Here is a 12,752-nt window from a genome sequence, read left to right on the forward strand (position 1 = left end):
CTCTTTTTTAGTTGCCTCAGAGCCATTGATCAGTGGATGACTTGGAGCCGTCTCAAACTAAAAGCTTCCAAAACAGTAAACTCACATGTGGTGGCTGGAAAAATTATTACCCACTGTGCACCTGGCCTGACGATCTCGGACCACCTCCTCAATTATCCGAGGAAGTTAAAAACCTTGGAATTACCATGGACTCCCAAGTTAACAATGAATGCCCAAGTGGACAAATTAGCACGATCAAGCTTCATCACCTTAAAGACTTTGTGACGCATCTTCCCCCAACTCGGATTTCCACACAAGGTCCAGGCTACTATCTCTCTTGTACTGCATACACTAGATTACGCCAATGGCCTCTACCATGCATCATCTCTACCTACCATGAAAAAACTACAACGTATTCAGACCTCCGCTGCCAGGCTACTATTACATGTAAAGCCACAAGCCCACATCTCCCCTGCCTTGAGAGAACTACACTGGTTACCTGTTGCCAGAAGATGCACCTTCAAGCTGCTTTGTATCACCCACAAAGCTAGACATGGAACAGGACCCCTTTTTAATCAGAAACAAAATAACCAAATACATTCAACAAAAAAACCTCCGCTCAAGATTGGCACCCCGCCTTAGAACACCACCACACAACAAAAAGACATTAGGTGGTACATCCTTCTCCGTTCAAGCAGCCAAACTATGGAATTCATTACCCCCAACTATAAGAGCCACTGATAACTCTCTTGTCTTCAGAAGAATACTCCAGAGTTGTCTCTTTCCTTCATAACCACCATATTCAAACAGCAATGGAATGCATATGCCTATGTTGATAAATATTTATAATCTGATTATGTGTATATTCGAGATATAGATAGTTCTTTAGGAAATATGTATCGCTACTATGTCATAACAATAAATCACACATATACTCTTTAAACCTGTTTAACAAATGTATATTTACTCACGGTTAAATATATGAGTGTGTGTGTGTATGAATGTGTGTATGTATATGTGAGTGCGTATATACACATATGTGTGTGTGTTATTCAATGCTGAACATGATCATAGGTCATTGCATAGCTCCTAGATAAGTTGTTATATTAGATACTTATGAATCCCTGCTCTTGTTTTTATATCACACTGATAAAATGTTTTATTATCATAAGCATTTCCCTATTCAAAAATTGAGGAAAGATAATTAAATGTTGGGAAAGTACATTTATTAATTAACCTCAAATATTACAAATCTTGAAAGTCTGTGTTTATACAATACTACGTTTCTTCTCATATCATTATACCCATTATTATTATATTCCTTGAACATATATTCCCTTTTTATGTATTTACATATCTATTTATCACTCTAGTCCTTCTGTACTAGAGAAACAATGTAATAACAATAAAATAAAACCTATAAAAAAAATCAAATGATAAATAAGTTAAAGTAAAACAAAAATATCAATAATGAATAAAAGAAAAAGAAAAATAATGATCAAAAAAAGTATATACATATAAAAATAAAATTACCAATAAAAAAAAAACAATATAAATGTACTCTCTCGTAAGCTTTACCTTGCCTACCCATCACCATATGTCATGTCTCTATCAATCTATCCTCCATCCCTACTCTGACTCATCCCAAAGCCATTCTACTACTTTCATCTCCAAAATAACCCTGCCTAAGCTCTTCCCTCCTCTTCCACATCTAGCTCACCCAAACTTCAGTCTACTACCATGGTCTCCCAAACAGCCCTACTAACAGCACACTGCAGGCTGGCCTTACTACAATGACATCATACCGCAGGGTGGCCTTAATGCAGTGACATCACACTAGGGGCTGGCCTTTGTGTAGTGACATCACACAAGAGATAAGTTTAATGGAGTCACATCACACTAGACACCCTCACTGCAGTGACATCACACTAGGAGCTCATTTACTGCCCTGACATCATACTAGGAGCCACGCTTTCTGTGGTGACATCACAATAGGAGCCACACTTACTGCAGTGACATCACATTGCAGGCTGACATTACTGCTCTGACATCACACTAGGGACCACGCTTACTGCAATTACATCACACTAGGGGGCTGACGTTACTGCAGTGACATCAAACACTACTGCAATGACATCACACTACGGGATGACTTTACTGCAGTGACCTCACACTAGGGGCTGACCTTACTGCAGTGACATGTCACTAGAGGCCACCCTTACTGCAATGACATCACACTAGGGGGCTGACCTTAATGCAGTGACATCACACTAGGGGACTGACCCTACTGCACTGACATCACTCTGGGGGATGACCTTACTGCACTGACATCACACTATGGGATGACCTTACTGCAGTGACATCACACCCTACTGCAGTGACATCACACTCGGGTTGACCTTACTGGACTGACATACTGCACGGTGACCTTACTGCAGTGACATCACACTAGGCGCCGCCCTTACTGTAGTGACATCACACCAGTGCTAAGATTAATGCAGTCACATCACAACAGGAGAACATCTGACTGCAGTGACATACTAGGAGCTCCTTTACTGCAGTGACATCAAACTACGGGCTGACCTTACTACAGTGACATCACACTAGGGGGCTGACCTTACTGCAGTGACATGTCACTAGAGGCCACCCTTACTGCAATGACATCACACTAGGGGGCTGACCTTAATGCAGTGACATCACACTAGGGGCTGACCTTACTGCAGTGACATGTCACTAAGGGCCCCCCTTACTGCAATGACATCACACTAGGGGGCTGATCTTAATGCAGTGACATCACACTCGGGGCTGACCTTACTGCACTGACATCACACAGCAGGCTGATGTTACTGCAGTGACATCACACAGCAGGCTGACCTTACTGCAGTGACATCACACTAAGAGCCACACTTACTGCAGTGACATCACACTGCAGGCTGACATCACTGCACTGACATCACACTAGGAACCACGCTTACTGCAGTGACATCACACTAGTGGCTGACCTTACTGCAGTGACATCCCACCCTACTGCAGTGACATCACACTCGGGGCTTACTTTACTGCACTGACATCATTCTGCACGCTAACCTTACTGCAGTGACATCACACCCTACTGCAGTGACATCACACTAAGAGCCACGCTTACTGCAGTGACATCACACTCGGGCTGACCTTACTGGACTGACATACTGCACAGTGACCTTACTGCAGTGACATCACACCCTACTGCAGTGACATCACACTAGGCGCCGCCCTTACTGTAGTGACATCACACCAGTGCTAAGATTAATGCAGTCACATCACAATAGGAGAACCTCCGACTGCAGTGACATACTAGGAGCTCCTTTACTGCAGTGACATCAAACTACGGGCTGACCTTACTACAGTGACATCACACTATGGGGCTGACCTTACTGCAGTGACATGTCACTAGCGGCCACCCTTACTGCAATAACATCACACTAGGGGGCTGACCTTAATGCAGTGACATCACACAAGGGGGCTGACCTTACTGCAGTGACATCACACTCGGGGTGACCTTACTGCACTGACATCACACAGCAGGCTGACGTTACTGCAGTGACATCACACAGCAGGCTGACCTTACTGCAGTGACATCACACAGCAGGCTGACCTTACTGCAGTGACATCACACTAAGAGCCACACTTACTGCAGTGACATCACACTGCAGGCTGACATCACTGCACTGACATCACACTAGGAACCACGCTTACTGCAGTGACATCACACTAGGGGCTGACCTTACTGCAGTGACATCCCACCCTACTGCAGTGACATCACACTTGGGGCTTACCTTACTGCACTGACATCATACTGCACGCTAACCTTACTGCAGTGACATCACACCCTACTGCAGTGACATCACACTAAGAGCCACGCTTACTGCAGTGGCATCATACTAGGAGCTGCCCTTACTGCAGTGACATCACACAAGGAGCCGCCATTACTGTAGTGACATCACACAAGGAGCCGCCATTACTGTAGTGACATCACACAAGAGCTAAGTTTAATGTAGTGACATTACACTAGGAGCCACACTTACTGCAGTGACATCACACTAGGAGCTCCTTTACTGCAGTGACATCACACTAGGAGCCACACTTACTGCAATGCATCACACTAGGGGATGGCCTTACTCCAGTGACATCACACCCTACTGCAGTGACATCATACTAGGAGCGACGCTTACTGCAGTGACTTCACAGTAGGGGCTGACCTTACTGCAGTGACATCACACTAGGAGCTCCTTTACTGCAGTGACATCACAATAGGATGCACCCTCACTGCAGTGACATCACACTAGGAGCCACACTTACTGTAATGCATCACACTAGGGGATGGCCTTATTCCAGTGACATCACACCCTACTGCAGTGACATCATACTAGGAGCGACGCTTACTGCAGTGACATCACGGTAGGGGTTGACCTTACTGCAGTGACATCACGGTAGGAGACACCTGCACTGCAGTGACATCACAATAGGAGACACCCTCACTGCAGTGACATCACGCTAGGAGACACCCTTACTGCAGTGACATCACACCCTACTGCAGTGACATCACACTAGGGGCTGAACTTACTGCAGTGACATCACACTAGGAGGCTGACCTTAATGCAGTTACATCACACAAGGGGGCTGACCTTAATGCAGTGACATCATACAGCAGCCTGACCTTACTGCAGTGACTTGACACCCTACTGCAGTGACATCACACTAGGAGCCGCCCTTACTGCACATCACACTAGGGGCTGGCCTTAGTGCAGTGACGTCACACAAAAGCCAAGTTTAATGTAGTCAAACCACACTAGGAGACACCCTCACTGCAGTAACATCACACTAAGAGGCGCTGTTCACGAGAAGCCTCGCACTTCGAGCTGCTTGTCACGTTGACGTCACATATGGGTTTGACGTCACTGCATTAAAGAAGGTCGCCGATACCAATGAGAGTTAAACAGCTTTAAACTGTGGGGTGTCTATTTTCCATCCATCAGCCGCCTGTTGTCAAGGAACAAGCTGACGTTTTTTTGCCAATAGTTGCCTTGTGCACTTCGGCGCTACAAAAACAGACTGGAAAAACATTTACATTCCTCGTGCAATATTTCATCCCGTGCAGAGCTGAGATAACGAAGGTAATCGGTCAACTGGTAAATGAGTTATTCAGAGAAACGTGCGGTCCCGATGATCTCTGGCGTCTCTAATCGGCGCCTCCCCTCCAACTCCCGCCTGCAAATGCCTGCCCAAATGAAGGAATATTTCAAGCTGCTCGTGGCGGGACATTAGTGCTTTACGCCCCCCGATGGTCCAGGAAGACATATCCCAACAGGTGCAGATGTTGGCCACAGGTGCGGTGGCTTCTAGTGAAAAAGGAGAATTTTCAAACATACTGCAGAAGCGCCCCCCCTTCAGGTGTCAGGCACCCCGACTCAGACACCAGCTTCACTGCGTGTGACTGACTCGTGGCAGCCCCGCCGGCCTTTCAGGGGCCCCTGACCAGTCCAAGGGTGTCAGGTGACAGCCTCTGCCTCCAGAGGCGTTTCAAGGCCTGGGCAATGTGGGCTCCAGCCCAGGGCCCAGCCTTTCAGGGGCCCCTGATAGAGCCAGCTCTCTTCTGCAGAGAGTCTAGCCATGTTGAGCTTGAATAATTCTTAAACAGTTTCTTTTAAATACCGTTTTCCTTTAATTTATTTTGTTATGTGGGTGATTTGTGGGAGTCGATTACAGACATTTTGCAGAGAAATGTTGTGTTTATGTTTTATGCAACATCCAACAAAACGTTTTTTAGATCAAAACAGGACCTTACGTATGATAAATGGGAGGCGTTCACAGACATTATGTTAAGTAATGTTACTGAGCTGCTGCTGCGTTACAATACTGAAAACTCCTCAGTACCCCTGAATATTAGCTATAAACATATTTTGAATTTTGACCAGGGTGTCTTTGCGCGGTCAGTGAGCTGGCCAAAGGACGCATGAAAGAGCGGATACTGGATCAGAAATTCAAAGCTGATGAAAGCAGGGGCCCCAAAACACGACTGGACCAGGGGCCCCAAAATCCTTAAGATGCGCAGCTCCAGCCTTACTGGGCGCTTCAAGATATTGGTTTGTCGGAGACCGAATACCTGACCAAGGCTGTGGGATGGGATCTGTGTGCAGGGCTGTGGGGTGAAAGGGGCCCCCTCCTTGGCGTGATGTGGGACAGGGGACCCCAAGAGGAACCACCCGGCCCTGGCTGCAGTCGTGACTCCTTCTATCCTCTGCAGGTTTCTTCGAGGCTTGTCACACCGAACCCAGCTCTCTGACCAGGCTCCTCAGAGCAAGATCCTTCTAGCAGGGGGACATCTCCCAGCAGGGGAGCATCTTCCGTCGGGGGGGGGGGGAGGGGGGGAGGGGATCTCCCAGCAGGGGGGCATCTCCCAGCAGGGGGGCATCTTGCATGGGGGGGGGGGGGATCTCCCAGCAGGGGGGCTCTTCTCAGCTCCTCACTGTCCAGACTTCTAGGAGCGGGTCCTTCGAGCAGAGAAACATCTTCCAGCAAGACAGCATCTCCCAGCAGGGGAGCATCTCCCAGCAGGGGAGCATCTCCCAGCAGGGGAGCATCTCCCAGCAGGTTGGCTCTTCTCAGCTCCTCAGAGCCCAGGCTTCTAGGAGCAGGCTCGTCAGGCAGGCTGGCTCCTTTCAGATGATGAGTTTTAAATGTCACGTGGGACCCAGAAGGAAGGAAGCAGTTTCGCACAGACCTGGGGACAAGGGCTGGAGGCAGAAGGTCAGCTCAGAGAGGAGATACCTCTGCCCACAGGTGTCTGGAAGGCACAAACTCTTTTCTAAAGCATGTCCAGAAGCCTTTGTCTCTGCTTCAGTGATAATGAGGTTCTCTCCAGGCAGGTGGTCAAGCATCAATAAACTAGTTTATTATCGGACGAGATACCTAAACCAATCTTAATAAACCCCATGTCTCCCACGCTTACATTTATGACAGAGTGACGCACTTCCTGCGCTGGTTATATGGTTTGTCATCACATCCAGAGACGTATTAAGGCATGAGCAGGGCCCCAGCCTTTGAGGGGGGCCCTCGTGGAGCCTGCTCTGTTCTTTACACAGTCCCTGCTCGGATGACCTTGACCGATTTAAAACATAGATTGTTTTAAATACCATTTTTCTGTAAACCAACCTGTGGGAGTCTGTTTCAGACAGTTCATGTTTTTGCAAAACCATACAACATCCATACACAAATCTAGGTGGGTCACACAGATTATTTTCAGTAATATTACTGAGCAGCTTCTATATTACAATATTGAAAGAGTACATCACTGTCCCTGAATATTCGATGGAAGCCCAATTAGAATTTGGACCAGTGCCCTGTCCAGCGACCTGATCTTAGTGGGCATACAAACGCTGAAATGTGATCACAGATTCTAAGCTTTTCCAAACAGTGGCCCCCAAAATATGTTTGGCCCAGGCCCCCCAAAAATCCTTAAGATGTCCTTGATGACGTCTATCTCCGAGGACCATACAGATAGAATGTAAGATGGCGGGACCCTGCCTCCCAGCCATGCACAGAGCTCGCCTGTCTCTCATCACCACCCTTGTCTCTCCAAATCCACCCCCTGAACGAGAAAGACAGAGGACTATGCAGCCAACACATGGCTTCCTATACAAGGTCTTATAAGAACAACATGCACGGTCATTTGTAAAGGTGAAAAGGGGTATCTTTTAAAAAAGCAGTGTGCGCATGGGGCTAGGCAACAGGCTAGAGCGAAAAAACGTTAAACACAGGTGTGCAGAAAAGAAACAAGGAACTTTCCCAAAAAAAAATTACTTTCATCTGCCCCATCCCTATGAAACTTTTAGGAACAGCAGCCTGGAAGGAAATTGTCTGTTAGCCAATCCACCATTAATGTAGCGCCAGATCCTATTGTCAAGAGACAAGACCAGAGTAAGGCCTCCATGCCACTGGTGGCCCCGTGGCACTACAATCCTGCACCAGGAGTGTATGGCCCTCATGTCGGGCCTTCAGACCTCTCCAGTCCCCGGAACGGAGGGGCTTGTTAACAAGCCCCCTGGGCTGCTGGTGCATCACTTTTAATGGCACACTGCAGAGCCATATCCACAAGGCCACATAAAGCCACCCTACATGGATGTGTTGTTAGGCAGCACAGTGCAAGTCGCTGCGTTGCCTCACCCTGCTTCAGGGAGATTTGCCATGGGCGTTAACGGTGGGTGTTTCGACGTAACATCCATGGCATTTGACACAGTTCCAGATTTACAAGATTTCATAAACCAGAAGACGTGCGAAAAGCCTACGCCTCTCCTGGGGAGGCGTAGGCTTTTCACACATCTTCAGGTTGATGAAATCTTGTAAATCTGGGACTAAGGGAGGTGCAACAAGGATAAATAACAGTATGTCTCCTTGTTTTTCCTCTTTCTGTGTGTGCTGCATTCTGCAGCACATATAAGAGGAGAGAGGAAATCACCTCCGTGTATTGCTTTTGTGCAGGAAGGTCTCCCTTCCTGCATTACAATCATCCCTACAATGCAGATTCCCTTGCACAATGCCTGCGTTGGCGCATGTCAGCACTGTGGAAGAGGACAGCCAAGTATCTGATGATATGGCGCATTCCTGCCCTTTTCTTTTGGCGCAGGGCAGCACAGCAAGAAGGCTAGCGGCACTGCACTGCACCAAAAGATTGTAAATATGCCCAGAGTACTGAGGAACCTGCCGGCTCAATGGTTGTTGTGCAACAGTTGCCATCGGGCCTGGCGTCTGGGTACTCAGAATGCAAGGCAGATCGAAATATTTGTATAAAAATGACCTTGTATAAGGGTAAGTAACGTTTGAAACCGAGACCCAGTTTGAAGATTATTCGATACACTAAAAAGCAATCATTCTAATTAATTCCCAATTACACAAACAGTTTATTTTAATTAAAACACTATCCCACAATTCTTCCCTGTCAAAACCTTGATTAAAAAAAAAAAGTTATCCTCAGACACTGTTCATCTTTAGGGACTTTCTGCCAACTGCTCAAACCTACCTTTTCCGTGCAACCCGTCAAATGGTCAGAACTCACAAGTTTATCAGGAGAACATTCTGGAGGGTTGAGCATTCCTTTTGGAGACCTTTAATTTGTGTTTTTGCTCTCAGGTGAGTACCATGAGGTTAACATATCCTGGTGGCAGAGGGACCACCTGGGATATACATTTGATGATAGTCTTGTAAGGAAAAGAGGGTCTTTCTTTCAGCAAGTTACTGGTGAAAATGTTAGTGAAATGTTAAACAAAGGATAGGCTATTTGACATTATCAATAAACATCGTTCATATAAAAGGCAATCGACCATGTGAAGTTGTTGCGTCACACACACCTTCTACATGTACTTTATTTCATCTCACCTGTAGCAGCCGTAAAATACAGTTGTATCTCTTCAGGAGTCAGAGCTCGTTCCCAGATGATAAATTCATCGAAGGCCCCATTTACATGGCGCCCAGCCTGGTCCTCGCTGGTGGCCACCACCAGGCTGGACTTAGGGTCCCCGTAGCTCTGGGACTCTTTGCCGCTTGGGTCGCTGGTCTTCAAGGTGCCATTGACATAAATCTTCAGTCCCTTGTCTAAGGTCCAGGTGAAGAGAACATGGGTCCAGTCTGTCCCTGTGGAGGAGAGGAAATCAACCCTGTAAGTCCGCCTAGCATTCTGGCTCCCTCCAGCAAATGCCATACAGATGTCAATATAAAATATAAGCCTGGTGTACCTTGTTCAAACATTTTTTGGTATTTTCTGTGCTATGCCTTTTCAAGGTTAAGAGTTTTGCTGCTTTCCAATTTTAAGTTTTTGTCTTTTGGATCAGATGTTAGTCACTCAGCAGGGTCAGTTGTTTCTGGACCGGCGAGCTCATCACTCTTTCCTGAAGAATTTCACTCTCTCCATAAGTAAAATATTTTGCATGTCTCTAAAGCAATTCCTTGATGGGTGCAGATTCCTGAGAACCCAGCAATGTGTATCTTATGTCCACTACGTTTGCCATTATTAAAGTGTAGACTACACACAGGCAACTGCTTAGGTGCTTTTATATCCCCCTAGCTTAGCTGGATCCCATTATCTCCAGATAAAATGTATTTACGCACTCCCTCCCGTTCCTTTAACAGTGAGGTTGAGTCCGCCCAGGTGGTACTGTCCTACCTGGGTGGGGCTAGGTGGTCAAATGATGAAGCATGGTACTATATAGTGTGTGAGACCACCTAGTCCGTAAAGGTAATCACCCCCATACTCCTGTTACAGCACCCACACCACGCAGTCTCTGAACCCAACGAGGTCAAGGATAGTCCCTGTGTACAGAGCTCTACATTATTGGTGAACCCCATACTTTCTTGTGGTAACCCTGTGTGTTTGCGGTGTCAGTCTTATTGTTCGAGCATCACATTGCCAACTTTCTAGCGCCCAGTGCTCTTGCGTGAGCTTCAGGGTGTGAGATGACTGGGCTAATGCAGTGGTCCCCAAACTTTTTAGAACCAAGGTCCACTTTTTAGAGCAAACGTTCGTAACTCACCTCCCTTTAGTGGACATGAGGAGAGGTGATTTTTTAATGTAACTGAACTTCGCATGGTCATTTACAGACAGCATTTCCATTGAAACGGTCAATAACCTTGCACGGACGCGGAGTTTTACTGATAAAACTATATAGCGTACAGCACTCAAATGATAATGTGTGGGAATGGGGTTTCTGTGACTATTTATCATTGGTGCATCACCAATTAAAGTGATCTTGTTTTGATCCTACAAACAGCTCAATATCCAGCACACAACAGATTTACAAAAAATGTGCTTCATTTTTGCTTTCCTTACTGCTGAATGCATTTAGTTCATTTACAGATATTTACATTATTCTGTGTGTTGCAACAAAACGACATCCTAAGATTGTCACGTAATTCACTTTAAAAACTCCTCTCAATTTGCAGCCAGAGAAAGAAAAGTAAACACCAATCCCACTGTTAAATGAATAAGCAGCAACTTTTCAGAAGACAGATTGACATTTGACCTCGGTCATTAAAGCTCCACAAATGTGACTAGATAAACACAGAATTTAAAGGCATCTTTATTTATTGCTCAGACTTCCAAGACCCACCAAAAATCGACTCTGTTACAATCTACAGTTTGGGAAACACTGGTCTGCTATGGTCTGTTGGGTATGTGAGTTTTAGGTAGGTTTTTGGGGTTTTAGTAAGTTGCTTGACAGGGCAGTATTGTTGCATTCCTTTGCAGAGGCTGGTCTGGTGGGTTGTGGTTTCTGTATTGCTTGCTGTACGAGTTGAACATTATAGTTTTGTGCAGCCCTGTTGGAGATCAGCACAATGACATCTTTATATTGCCAAGTGTCATGTTCTTTGCATGAGTATGACATGTGGCTGTGGCATGACTTTTTAGGTTTTACAACACATGCCTTGCTGTATGTAGCATGGTTGCTATTTGTGCAGTACGTTTATTGATGTGCATGATGGAAGTATAAGGTCTACATCAGTGGTTCTTAATCTTCTGACGACCCTCACTTAATACTGGAATCTGGGGACCCCCACTGAATCATTATTGGAATCCGGGTATGCCCACCATGTCCTTATTGGGAGCCGGAGACCGCCTCCTAAGCTATTTCAATGATTTGAACCACAAAACAATTCAACAAAATACAGAAACAAGCACTCATCAAAAACATACATAAATGATGAACATTTACATAAATGATTAAATATTTTATCTGATTCACAAACAAATGTTTAAAAAAAAATGTAATTGGTAGGTTGGAGCTTTTCTTAATTCAGTTGAGGACACCCATCATTCATGCTGTTTTCTGTGTGATGCACGTGCACTGCTCTCACAAACCAATCTGAGGATACCAACTTAATTTTTAGCCTCCAATTTCAAATTACATTACATTTACAGAATGTTTTAAAACGTTTAATGTTATATTGTACTTCTTTACTTATATATAGTTTGCTAATCTTTTAATATTACTTAATTTTTTAAGTTGTCACGGACCCTACGCATAGGCACCACTTACACCCAGGGATCTCTGGACCATAAGTTAAGAACCACTGGTGTAAATAAAAGACCTGCCTGTTTTCTAATTAGAGCCATATAAATACTGCAAACTAGGAGCTGTGCATAATTAAGTATGTGCAAGAATGTCCTGCACTGTAAGGCTCATATTAACAGGGCGTGGAAAGAAGCTTTTTAATGATCACTGAAGCCTAAATGTGGCTAGAAGGATCACCAATGTTGCAAGTTCCATTTAGAAGGAAGGACCAACATATGGTAAGAGTACGCTTCGTGTCCTTCACTGTCCAGTGCCGCAAAACAGAAGCGGAGCGTGAACTGACCCCTCCCGTTCCATGGAGCCCCTTGAATAAGTGAGGTGTGGAAGATGCAGGTGTTTGGGATGGGGCTAGACACAAAGACTGACTGCTAGAAGGATGTTTCTTTGTGGAGTTCCAGCTTCCGGTCTGATGGCATGAGAGGTATGAGGGAAAGCTTTACATAACTTTTCCTGTACAAATAAACTAATACACCTAGGTTGTTAGACAACTATTTATAATATAGGTAGTGATTAGACTAATTGATTAGGGATGTGTGATGAAATATGATTGCAGCATATCTAATCTTTGTCACACTGTGTATATTAGTGCTGAGACAGTCATAAAATATGATCCATTATCAATCGTTTTGATGTAATGTGCAGACTAAGGGTGTTTATTAAACAATCATGTAG

At 45.4% G+C, this 12,752-nt stretch overlaps 1 protein-coding gene across 2 annotated transcripts in view; it reads right to left on the reverse strand.

Annotated features, from left to right (window-relative positions):
• The window catches only part of ADGRD1 (adhesion G protein-coupled receptor D1), a 634,610-nt gene that overhangs the window by 544,804 nt on the left and 77,054 nt on the right, over positions 1–12,752 (reverse strand). For both annotated transcript variants that reach the window (XM_069215354.1, XM_069215353.1), the window contains one exon: positions 9,391–9,645. In XM_069215354.1, coding sequence (XP_069071455.1) covers positions 9,391–9,645 — 255 coding nt within the window. The remainder of the gene's footprint in view (positions 1–9,390; positions 9,646–12,752) is intronic.

The sequence above is a fragment of the Pleurodeles waltl genome, chromosome 11 (assembly GCF_031143425.1).
Source record: "Pleurodeles waltl isolate 20211129_DDA chromosome 11, aPleWal1.hap1.20221129, whole genome shotgun sequence".
NCBI classification, from domain to species: domain Eukaryota; kingdom Metazoa; phylum Chordata; class Amphibia; order Caudata; family Salamandridae; genus Pleurodeles; species Pleurodeles waltl.